The following is a 13,079-nucleotide window of genomic DNA, read 5'->3' as shown; positions in this document are numbered from 1 at the left end:
GAGGAGATTTTTACTCGAGCAGCAGCTTTCTCAACGCTGATGGTAGTTTCTCATCGCGAGCGGTCGCGAGCATACGCTACCACCGTGTTGAGAATCTTGCAGGGAGGTTTATTTTTCATATTTATGATGGCCAACTTGATGTTGCTGATCAGGAACGAGGAAAAAGTCTCGCCAGGATGCCATTTTGCTTGGTCGTGGTCGCCAACTTGACATTGAGGACCACGAGCAAGCAAAAAATTACTGCTGCACTATGCTACGCGTGTTTGCACTGTACTACGTACAGTTCGCGTAGTGCGAAGTTGCGAAAACTTTGCAAACTACGCAAGCGTAGCGTAGTGCTTTGCCCAGGCCTAGTAACTAGCCTCGAACATCTTACCCTAGCTGTTCAGCTGTGGCCTTATCTTAAAAGGCAGATACTGGCAGTTAGCACTCTCAGTCCATTTACCTTGAATTTGCTGTAAGAATCCGGTGATGAGATACGGCCACAGTACAAATCAAAAGCCAGGGAGTCCACTGCAAAAATGGGGACTAACTGGACAGAACCCATTCAATAACCTTGATTGGAATTACAAGTAGTAATATTATAAAGCATGTCACACGTATAAGTTCTGCTGATAAAACTTGGCAACATTGATAACAGAGAAAATAGTCCACATTTGGAGTTTGCATCTTAGAACATGTGAAAATGTAGAAATTGTGCAATTATGATAATATCGACATGCTGGCACTATCCTGGTACATTATAGGTTGGGGATTCAGAACTGTCATATTACAAGTGTCTACTTGATAAAAACAGGTAGTCAGATATTGACAGGCTAAACAAAAACAGAGTTACAAAACGAAAACCGGAAGAGCATGCTTTTCAGTAGATATGGCTAGATACTGTCTGTTCGTACTGTGTTAATGGAACGGCAAGGAACGTATTATATTATTTTACATTCTATTTAAGTATACAGGGGCACATTTACAAGCCCCTTACTCCATGTTTGCGTCATTTTTAACATGGGAAAAGTGACGCAAAAGTGCCTTAAAGGGATTGTAAATCTGCCCCATGATATTTTATGGTCAGGCGGAGTATATTTGTCATTAAACGTTATAAACTAACTAGGCTGGCTAATTGATACATTGGCATGCTCACATTTTTAAGAACCTATAAATGATTTGATGAGCAGATTCTGATACTAACATATATTGTTTTTGTTTTCCTTGTTTTAGATTCAGGAAGGCTCTCTAAATCATCATTAACATCCATCATTTTAGCTGTTATCATGCTTAGTTTTTGTTCAATACTAGGCTGGGTAGTAATATGTAGAGGGTAAGTGTTACTCTTATCAATTTTCATATTTCAATGGAAAATACAAGCTTATACATGTATGGTCTGTCAGTCAAATAATATTTAAATATGACCTTAAATGTTGTTGTAACTACACCAGTTAAGCACAGAGTCAAGCTTGTTAAAACATACCAAAATTCAAAGATACCAAAAAGTCAGTTTCGCTACACTCAAATCATAATCCTTTATTGGGTTGGCCAAGAACCATTAAAGTATACATACACAATACACCAACAATATATGTAAAAATATAAAACAGCATATTGTGTTTCCGTTTATAGTTTCTAAAACTCTCTGTTCAACCATAAAATGCATATTAAATATGACATTTGACTTCATAATTGATTAAAAAATGCGTTCTTAAGAAGATCTGTGCAAAAAAGTACACAGACTGAGTGCAAAAGAGCAAAATGCACATTATTTTAAGAGCTCAAGAAAAACCTATAAAGGCAATAAAAACATACACCAGTTGGTAATCAGAAAATATTAAAAGAGATACACAATAAATCACAAAGCTTCAGCTGTTAGGAATTTGTTATGCGTATACCAGACGTTCTGTAAAACTTTGCTGACAGTTAAAACAATTAACACTTTTTAAAATTCTGTGGCTACAAGATATCTGGTCAGTCCCAAGTTTTGGCAGATTGTGTGACTCCATTTGCAGCGAGACCTCTAGGCAGGAAAATATAATATGTGCCTTGGTCTCATAATCCAGGCTGCAAGCTGAACAAAGGCTGGAGACTGATTCCCTTTTCCATTTGTTTTTAAATGATTTATTGGAAGAATACCTGGCTGAAAACGAAAATACACATTTTTGGCTACAGGAGGAGAAACTGAATCTAGGACTGGCTCAAAGCATGGATATAACTTAAACTCCAAATAAATATTGGATATAAGTCCCTTTATCCCACTGTTTATATATCGTTCATGGGTATATGCCCCGTAACGTGATTTTAAACCGTTGACTTCAGCTTTGCAAAGGGTATTTAGCACATCCCATAGCCTTTGAAGGCCCAATCTACTGAACCAATGAGACACAAATTTGACCCAGGGGACTGACTTAGCAAAAGCAACAGCAATACACAACAGCAATGTACAAGGGGATCATGTGCTGCCAAGTCAGTAATCTCCTTAGGTCTTAGATCAAATTATAAGGGAATGAGAGGGCTGCTGGATTGTACAGAAACTAACTTTTGCATGAAATTAGTTTCTGTGATAGTTAGTAGATGGACATCAGTGCATCCCCAATTCTAGGTACCATAGAGCACGGCACCTTGTACTCTGGCCCAGCACACCTCTGGGGCCGGTGATAGAGAGCATGAGCTTGTTTTCATATTTTGTCTGATGATAGCATTCAATCTATGCTCAATTAACATCATTCTCTTAGTAAGTTGCCCTACTCATTTGAATGTTTCCATTAGTTGAACTCAGTAAAAAATGTGTACCCTCTCTATTACTTCACTATTTTATTTGTTTTATTTTTTATTTAATTCATTTGTAGAGCGTATGGCTACACCAACGGTGTGTCCCCGCTCTAAGACATATCCAGATGAGTGACTGCTGTTCCTATGTGGCTCTTACACTGTACCCTTATACGTATTTGAGAACAGCCATGTCTTCAGCTATCTACGGAACACACTTTCACTGGGTTTCGTCCCTATGGTGATTGGCAAGGTGTTCCAGACTTTGGCTGAAAAGTACCTGAAAGAGTGAGCCCCTATAGGGGTTTTGAATATTATTGGGACCTTCACTAAAGCCATGTCCATAGATCTTAGGTTACGTCCAGGGATATATTTAGTCAGTAATGGCTGCAGGTATCTAGGGCCTTTGTGTGAGAGGATGCGATGGCAATAGCACATCGCCTTGAACATAGTTCTTTCCTCCACTGGCAGCAAGTGTAGGGTGGCAAGGGCCTTCTTAGTGTTAGTTCTCCTTCAGAACCTGAGAACCAAACGTGCCCCAGCATTTTGCACCCTTTGCCGTTTAGCTAGGCCTTTTATTTGAGGCACCTAAATACAGTAAATTTTCATAATCCAATTGTGAGGTGATTACTGCGTGTACAATGGTTTTCCTGGCTTTGGATGGCAATAGATCTGTAACTTTCCTCAGGGTTTTCATGGCACCATAGTACTTCCCCGCTTCCTTCCGGATCTGATTGTCAAATGACATTTAGAGTTGAACCAGATTCCAAGGTTTTTCACCTCTGATTTTGTGTGCGGAAGTTGGCCCAGTACTTCTGGCCACCAAGCAGATGACCAGATGGTGGGTGTCTTCCCTACCACTGATACCTCAGTCTTATTTCCATTTAGCCTGAGGCAGTGGTTTGACATCCAGTCAGCCACCTCCTCTAGACGTTTTGCAAAACTGGTCTCTGCCTGATCTTTGTTTTGGGATAACATTACAATTAGTTGTGTGTCATCAGCGTAAAACACTATTGACACCTCGTGTTACTCTACACAATCTGCCAGTGGTCCCACATACAAATTAAAGAGGGTGGGACTTAAAATTGATCCCTGTGAGACCCCTTGAGGCAGAGGGTAACTATCAAACAGGTGTGTCCGTTGGACAACTTGGAAACTCCGTTCGGCTAGAATCGTAGTCAGCCACTTCAGGGCATTGCTCCTGATGCCGCAGGCCTCAAGTCTCCGAAGTAGCAGTGGATGTGAGACGGTGTCTAACGCCACGCTGAGATCCAGCAGGATCAGCGTGGCTGTTTGCCCCTCATCCACATGTTTTCTCAGTGTGTCTGTCGCCATTAATAGTGCTGATTCTGTTGAATGTGCCTTTCTAAAGCCCGACTGTGAGGAGTGTAGTAGCCCGTTCATGTTAATGTGGTCTACCAGCTGTTTATTTGTGATGTTTTTCTGCGATTTTAGCCATGAATGGAAGTAGTGAGATAGGGCGCAAATTGCCTAATCTAGTGTAGTCTATTGAAGGTTTTTTTTGAGTTGTCTAACAATGGCCTGCTTCCATTTCTTAGGGACTATTCCCGTCTGAAAGGAGCAGAGAATGAGATCTGCGATGTATGGTAGGATTGTATCCATTCCCTCCATCATTTTCTCTGTACGAGCCAGGTCTCCAGCCTTACTCTTACCGAGTTCACAGTCTTGGCAGCGAAAGGGGTAGCACATAGCCGTGCCTCTGTAGGAAAGGTCTCGTATATGTTAGTTACTTTTTTAGCAAAAAATTCTGCTATCTCATTGCAGAGCTCTTTTGTGGGTGGAATGTCTTCTTTCTTCTCTTCTTGGATTTTGAGACATTTTAGAATTACGAACATTTCTTCATGTGAGTTTTTAGCTTTGTCTATTTTATCTGTATAAAATTCACATCTAGTTTTCTTAATCAGTGAGTGATAGGCTTTCAGTTTATTTTTATAATCTTCCTTGGATTTGTTACAGTGATTTTTTCCCCTGGTTCGTTCTGACTTTTTTACATATTTTTCTAGCCTTCCTTAGTTCATCATTGTACCAAGGTGCTGTTACCTTTGGTCTCCTTGGTATTCTTGTGCTCCAGGGTGACACCTTATCTAGAGCATCAGTAATACAAGTCTCTATCTGGTCATTAGCTATGTTAATATCTATGTCCATCATTGGCTCTGTTCCTCAAGGGCTCATGAAAATGAGGTGGAGTTAAATTTATCCCACTTTCTGGTAGTCATTGCTTGGCTGTGATATTGTACCTTCCTCCTCTGAAATGGCATAGTGAAAGGGACTAAATAGTGATCTGACCACGGAACTGGCCATGGTGCTCCTATTTCAATCTCAGTGCAATTTGCAAATATAGGGTCTAAAATGTGGCTCCTTGATGAGTTTGTGAATCCTCAAACTCTCCACTACTGACACAGATGACAGAGTTTTCAACCACTGCCCTCCCAAACACCATATATTTAGTCTTATTAACATTGAGCTCCAAACCCCTGGTTCTTCACCCATAGGTGTTTTGGAAATAAAGAGAGAATCATCTGCGAACTAAGGGGCCTATTAGGATAGCGGATTTTCCGCATCCTCTGGGCCGGCGGAAGCCACCGCCAGCCCGGAGAATGGAGAAAATACTCTGCGGACCCACCAAAGACCCACCGCCACATTAGGATGGCTGGTGGGTCCTGGTTTCAGTCCGCTGCTTTAGCGCCGTGGTTGGCTTACAACCGCGTCGGAAAAGCTCTAATATGGTGGCGGTGTCTCTCAGACACTGCCAGCCATATTAGGATGGGTTTCAAAACATGTTTTTCCGCAGCGGGTTTTCCGCCGTGGAAAAGCATGTGGAACTTCACTGCGGGGGCCCATTGCGGGGACCCTGGGTGAAGGGGGGGTGCACATGGGGGGTGCCTGCGGCTTTCTGCATACAAATGCAATGTATGCATTTTTAACATTGCGGCGGGTGCAGCTTGAAGCCGCACCCGCCGCAATCGTAAATATAGAGGATGTGACCGCCATGGTGGTGGTCACATCCTAATTGCACAGGAGGGAACTCCGCAGGCCATGCGGAGGTTCCCTCCTACTCTGGGGTCGCGGACGGACGCAAGTCCGTCCGCGATCCTCATGGGCCCCAAAATGGGAACCTTCCTATTGTTCAATACAGCTGATTAATTTTTACAATCCAACAGTCTTTCTACTATGTCATTCATATAAAGGATAAATAATGTTGGAGCAACAACACACCCTTGGCGCACACCGCGCTCAATAGAAATGCGTTCTGTTAGTTCGCCCCTGCTACCACAGTAAACTTGGGCAAAGTTCTTAGTGTGAAGTTTTATCATGAGCGGGATCAAGTTTTCAGGGAGCCCTGTGTGTGACAAGACTTACCACAGGTTGTTACTTGGGATAAGATTGAAGATAGGTCTAAGATCTGCCACATGTTTAGCTAATAGGGCATATTTCAGCTTGGAGTGGGGACATGATTTTATTAGAGTCCACCCAATCTAATAATCTATTCTAAACTTGCCTTGCAAAGATATTTTATAGATTGTCAATGAGACTGGTTGGCATGTAGCTGAAGGGGGTACAGTCATCTCCCTTCTTATAAATTCTGATGATTTCGGCCCCCTCCAAGAATTAGAGATCTCACCACCTGTGGATATTGCATTAAATAGTAAGTTTATATAACTTATCTGAACTTATTGTTGTGTTTTGTACACGTTTTTGGTTTTGTTATCAGGACAGGGGGGCCTTAGCTTATTTTAGGGGATCAATTGCTCTAGCTACATCTTTGGAGCTAAAGATTACTGTGTCATCAATCTCTGTGCTGACTATATATGATATCTCGACAACAGTCACCTGATAGTAGCACAATAGTGGTTCACTTAGATCTTTTGCAGCATATAGCTTGGAAAAATGGGATAACCATCTATCAGGTTGGATATGATAGTGGTAGGTTTTTGTGCTTTCTAACCAAGACAGAGCTACTGTATGCCAGAAGGACTGATCATCATTTGTTTTAGCAGCAGCGAGCACATCTTGCCAAACGTTTTCATTCCAATTCCTTTTAGCCACACTCAAGGAAGAACTCCTAGCTTCAGTAATTGAGGTCCTAACACCCCCATGACAGCTAGTCTCAGAGAAAGCTTTACCTGTTTACACAAGGTATCCTACCACATAACCTCCTTGGCCTGGTTGGATTTCGTGTGACCAACGTCTTTGTAAAAAACCTTCTGCATCTCATTAAAGAGTAAGTTATCTATATTAAGTATAGGAATATCTGCAACTTTCAACCCCACATAGTTGGATAAAAAGGTCTTCCAACCATTGCAGTGCCAGAGACATTATTCCAAGGCTTTCCTATCAATGAAGTAAAGCCCCATATTTCATCCTCCACATCTGGTACCTCATTAATATATGAAGAAAGTTCATAGGACGGGTTAAAGTCTCCTGCGAGTACTATTTTTGTATTTAGAATCAACATTTCTAGGTCCCCTTCCAGGAGAGGTAAAGTAGACTATTCAATATTAGCCATGGTTGATCTCACATAGACATTTATAAGTGCCAACTGGATGCCTGAGGAAAGAGTAACAATAATATTCATCAAATCAGGACAACCAATCTGCAATAAGGTATTGGGACAAAAATGGCCATTCTTAATTAAAATGAATAGACCACCAATTGCTCTGCCCGATTTCTCTGGGGGTTTCACTTCCACACTTAATGTAGTGAACCCAGTCATATACAGTTTCTAAGTGGCCCTTTTCTCTTGGAACATGCAACCGGCCACATTCCAGGATAGCAGATTAATACTGGAATGGGGATCCCTACCAACCATAAGATCAGCTGTACTTGGAGGACAGAAAACATTCACTGGCAGTGTGCTAATAGTGCTATCATCTGTGCCCTGTACATTTACCCTATGGCTATCACAGGTGAATATATTAACAACGCTACAATAGGAGGGATAAATATATTATCTGTGACAGAACAATTTGCTCCGCTGCCTCTGGGATCAGCTATATTTACAGAGTGGAAGTCTTCTTCTAGCAACATGGCAGCCCGGCTGTCAGTTTTACCCATCAAATTGGAGTTGCAGCTAATGCAGTTAAATGTTTTAGCAACAACACTGGTAGTAGTAGGAGATATTTTTTCTCTAGCAGAGCACAAGACTGTTGCATCGTGAAAGCTCAGTCAGTTGATTGAATTTAGATTGAAATTGTCATTAAGCATAGAAGTAACCTTACCATTCTGAGCTAAATTAGGAGGATGCATGGTTGATCCCACAGTTGTACTAGCAGGCAGATGCATGGTCGATCCCACAGTTGTACTAGCAGATGGGGGGTCCTCTTTAGCCTTATTATCAACTTGTTACCCCCTTCAAGGTAGCAGGTATGCAGTTCAAAATGTTTACGTTATTCAGCCAACTAAGTTGAGAACAACAAGACCAGAATATAATCATGGACAAATAAATCAGATACATCTACTTACATAGACAATATAAGATCTGATCACAGAGAGACAATTTTGCTTCATCCTAAGCCAATCAATCACTCTATTTGCTAGTGCATCATGGTCTTCGAATAATCCAGGATTTTATTTAGGTACCCAAGTCATATAAATTGTTCTCCTAGAATTAGAATGGTCTTCGAAATTTGAAGGTAGTAAATGTGATGATGTGTTCAAAGGACAGTTATTCACCAATTGATATGTAGGTGTGCTTAGGTTGGCCTGCAAATGTACGTTCCACCTGCCAGCTAGCTCCCTATGCCCCATAATATAATAGGAGGCGGGTGTGCTAAAAGTTTGAGATAGTAGATGGGGCTGAGTGTCATTTAATTGTCCATTGGGTTTGCTACTTGATGAGCGCTGAAAATGGGACCTCAAAGGGAATATCAAATCAAGGGTTCTTTTAGAGAGTTTGTCTTTATCCTCTGATCGTACTAGATGCTTAGTGATCACCAAGTCTGGCCTCAGATTCATGTTCCTTGTGTTTGGTTAGGAAAGTTTCCTTACATTAGAGTTTAGACTTACTTGGTCCTTTTATTAAATTCCTGATCGCAATGTACTACACACACATCTACAACAACAACATTTCATTGCAGAGTGGTGACCTGGTTGATTAACGAAGTAAATAGATTCCTAAGAAGATCCAGCTTACAATTGAGGGAGTGGCTCGCCATTATCTCTGAAAGTTGCTATTTATTTTATTTTATTTTGAAGGTTTTTTTGTAGCGCGAACAAGACCCTTGCGGGTATCAGAGTGCTTTACAGGGCAAATACAGGTGACCGAAACAAGCATAAAAATAATATAGGTTAGACTAATACCAAAGTAGTAACTATTACAGACTAGCAAATATATACACAAATGTACAAATAGTTCAAGTGAATTTGGCCAAGATAATCGATTTCACTTCTTTATTGAAAAATGTAGTGGAAGGGTTCTCTGTCCTTTCTGGGGGAAAAGCATTCCAAATCCTGAGAGCCATTCCTGAGAAGGACCAGTTGTATGTTTTCTTCTTGGTAAATCGTTGTGGTTTCAGTAGAAGATTACAGGAGCTCCTGATGATTCTTTTACCCCCCCCCCGATAGCACCAACTTCTCAGCTAGGTTTCTCAGGGTTTGTTGATGTATTGCCTTGTGCGTCATACAGACAATTTTCAAATGAATTCTTGCCTCAAAAGGTAAACAGTTGAGTGCACGAAGGTCAGAGGAGATGTGACAGTTTCTTTTGGAGCCTGTGATAAGTCAAGCAGCTGTGTTGATTGAGGCTCTTAGAGGGGCCGTCGTTGATCTGGGATGGCTGCAGAGAGCGACACTTCCATACTCCACTCTAGGGATTACTAGAGCCTGAACTGCCTGTTTGAAGTCATTTGCGGGCAGGAAGGGTTTCAGTCTTCTCAGGGTATTCATCTGAAAATGTGCTCCTTTTTTTGAGACGCTGATGTGTTTCTGCATATTTAGCTTATTGTGCAGAGTTATTCCCAGCGAGTTTGTTGAGTTGAAAATGAGAGGTTGACCGCTGAGTTCTGTAAGATGCTTCAACCACTGGAGGATGATGGTTTATTGGCTGGGGGGAGCGATTAGTAGGAATTCACTTTTGAGGGTGTTTAATTTTAAGACCACCAGGTTTGCATTTTTTGGAGCGTTGAATTGAGAGATTTGATGTCCTCAAGTGAGTAGATCTTTATATAGAGTTGTGTGTCTTCTGCGTACATGTGATGGTGGACATTCGAGGAGCTGAGAAGTTACAGTGAGTGGTTTCATAAACAAGGTGAAAAGTGTAGGGGAGAGGGAAAATCCCTGTGCTACTCCTAAGGTGACTCGGGTGGGCTTGGATAAGGATTGATTGACCTTGAATCTTTGTGTTCTATTTTGAAGGAAGGAGGTGAACCAGTTTAGGACCGATCCAGTTAGTCCCATTCTGTTTTTCAGGAGATCTAGTAAGTTATAGTGTTTGACTGTGTCCAAGGTAGAGGACAGGTTAAGCATGATTAGTAAAAAGGCTTCGTTTTGGTCCAGGATTTTTAATGCGTCATCAATTATGTGGGTCATGGCTGATTCAGTACTGTACCCTGCACAGAAACCTGATTGGAATTGATCGAGCATGTAGAAGTTGTCTATGTGGTTGCTAATCTGCGTGTGAACACATTTTTCTAGCAGTTTGGCAAGGTGGGGATTTTGGATATTGGGCAATAGTTATTCAGGTCTGCCAGGTCCGCTGAGGCCTTCTTTAAGATGGGGGATACCTGACCTGCTTTAAGGATGTCTGGGATGGGTACTTGAAGGAGAGAGGTGTGTATAACCCTAGTCCATAGAGAAACTAGAATGGAATGAAGTCTTTTAAGTAGTTTGCTGGTTGAGGATCTGTGAAGTGGTTGGAGGGATTCAGGGTTGTGAGCTGTTTTAGGATAGTTTCTACACTGGAAGTGTTGAAGGAGGCCCAGGATGCGTTGTTTTGAGGTCAAACTATGTAGAGCAACTAAGAGGGTTCCCTAGCTGGGTCAGTGAGGAGATCATGTGAGGGTCGGTGTGGGATAATAGATCACTAAGCAAGTCTGTCTTTATGTTTTCTGGCTTCCTCGTAAACAAGGAGGCAAATTCCTCGCAATTGGGGAGTGTGTCTGGATTAACTTGGAGGGAGTGGGAGACACCCCTAGATTGAGCATTGATTAGTTTGAATAACTGTTGGGACGATTCTTGGCTTGGTCTAATTGCTCACTGAAGAAGTCTGCTTTTGATAGTCTAATCTTTCTGTAATAGTAGTTTCTCCTGCTTCTTAGCTGGAGGTGGTCAGAGGATTGAGCCGATCTCCATTGTCATTCAATTACTCTTAATGATCTTCTGTCTTCATTCAGTTCGCCATTATACCAGGGTTTTGAGTCTTTTGTGGCAACTCTTTTAAGTTGTAAGGGAGCTAGATTGTCTAATACCTTGTTCATGGAGTGGAAGTAATGATTAGTCAGGTCTTGTACCTTGTCTAAACCTTCAGGTGGAAGCATGATGTTAGGATTAGAGGTTGTGAGTAAGTCGGGACTGAGGTTTTTAGGTTCCTCTTCCAGATTTTCTTTCTCGTGGGTTGGACAGAGAGTAGTTTAACTGATTCATTTATGTGGAAAGTGATGATGTGGTGGTCAGACCAGTCATAGGGGAGGATCCATTCAAGCTGGGTGGAGTCCGCTTTGGAAATTGCTAGATCGAGGGTTGAGCCTTTTTTATGGGTGGGGCTGTCACAGATTTGGGACAGGTAAAAGTCAGATAGGAAAGCTTTGGGGCTATTGACCCCTAGGTCATCAGGCTCATTCCAGTGGAGGTTAAAGTCCCCCAGGAATAATTGAATGTTTTGTTGTCCAACATTTGAAGCAAATATATCCATTAGGTGTTCGATGAAGGTGAGGTGATCCCCTGGTGGGGGGTAAAATGAATGTAGTGAACATATTCGTTTGTTATTATTAGTGACGTCTAAACATAAGTATTCACAGGAAGAAAGAACCAGGGAGTTGGAACCGTTCACAGAGAGGTTACTCCGATGTATGCAAGCAGTACCACCACCTGGCCTTTCAATTCTATCTAGCCTTGTGATGTGATAGTTTGGGGGGTACTAGTATGTCTAGGATAGGCATGGATGATTCATTTAGCCATGTATCGGTTAAAATTTGACGGTCATGTTCATTAGTTAGTATGAGATCAGCTATGTCGGCAGCCTGTCTTGTGGCCGACCTACAGTTTAGCAGAATATATTTTAGCTGGGCTTTGGTAGTAGTAGTGTTGGGTTTGTTTAGGATGGGTACTCGCATGGGGTTGTTTTTCAACTACACCTCTAGAAATGTGTCTTGTAGCTCTGGAGGCATTGGAAGAGGATCCGTGTGCGCAATATTAAGGGGTGGAGACGTGAGCTCGTAACAATGGAGTAGGGAAGTTAAGTCTTTCGTTGATAGAGTGTTTTCCTCCTGACTGGTTGGGATGAGGTATTGGGGTATGGTACAGTTCCCCACCTAGGGAGCTCATATTTCAGGGAGCTTGCGCATGGCTGATGAGTGAATTTTGAGTGGTTGAAGTCTTAGCTTCTACTTCGGAGCTCATGGACTTGGGTTGTTGCAAAATCAGGTCATGATTGACTTGTTGTAGAGATAGTAATATCTAATTGAGTCTAGGGTCAGGTGTTGGAGTTGGCATTTTTATAGAGAGGACTGTAGTTAAGGGAGGAGGGATTAATCTTTGTGTGGGGTCCTGGGTGGAAACGTGATCTGGTTCATTGTATGGCAGTTTTTCCATGCTGTAATCAATAGAGATTGTGGGTGGAGAAGGGCCATGAGGGTTAATGATGTGTGCTATAAGTGCGACAGTGGGATTCTCAATGGGGGTAGAGCGAGAGGATGGGAACGCGGGCTGAGTGGATGTAAGGGTGTGGGAGGAGATTGGAACAGAGGGGCTGATTAGGATTGCGGTGAATCCGCATCCTCCGGCCCGGCAGAAGCCACTGCCGGCACCGGAGGATGCGGATTCACCGCTGCGGTGATTCTAAAGACCCCCATCAGATTAGGATGGCTGGGGGTCATCGGCGAACGGGAAGACCGTCCGCCGCTTTTCCGGCGCAGTCGCCTTCCGACCGCGCCGGAAAAGCTCTAATATGGTGGTGTTGCAGGTCCCCAGGGTGAAGGGGTGGTACGTGGTGCACATGGGGGGTACCTATGGTACCGCCCTGCATTTACATGCACAAAGCGGCAGGCACCGCGCGGTGCCTGCGGTGCCTGCTGCTTTGTGCATCTAAATGTAAAACAAGCTTTTTTATCCTTGCGGCGGGTGCTGCTTCAAGCAGCACCCGCGCAAGG

General features: G+C 42.6%; 1 protein-coding gene across 1 annotated transcript in view; it reads left to right on the top strand.

Moving 5' to 3' along the window:
• Nucleotides 1-13,079, top strand: part of TPO (thyroid peroxidase) — a 945,924-nt gene that overhangs the window by 622,814 nt on the left and 310,031 nt on the right. The window contains exon 14 of the mRNA XM_086925200.1: nucleotides 1,216-1,315. Within this exon, the coding sequence (XP_086781326.1) occupies nucleotides 1,216-1,315 (100 nt within the window). The remainder of the gene's footprint in view (nucleotides 1-1,215; nucleotides 1,316-13,079) is intronic.

The sequence above is a fragment of the Lissotriton vulgaris genome, chromosome 6 (genome assembly GCF_964263255.1).
Source record: "Lissotriton vulgaris chromosome 6, aLisVul1.2, whole genome shotgun sequence".
In the NCBI taxonomy this organism is placed as follows: Eukaryota; Metazoa; Chordata; class Amphibia; order Caudata; family Salamandridae; genus Lissotriton; species Lissotriton vulgaris.
The sequence above is the reverse complement of the archived record's forward strand: the minus strand, read 5'-3'. Positions and strand labels throughout refer to the sequence as shown.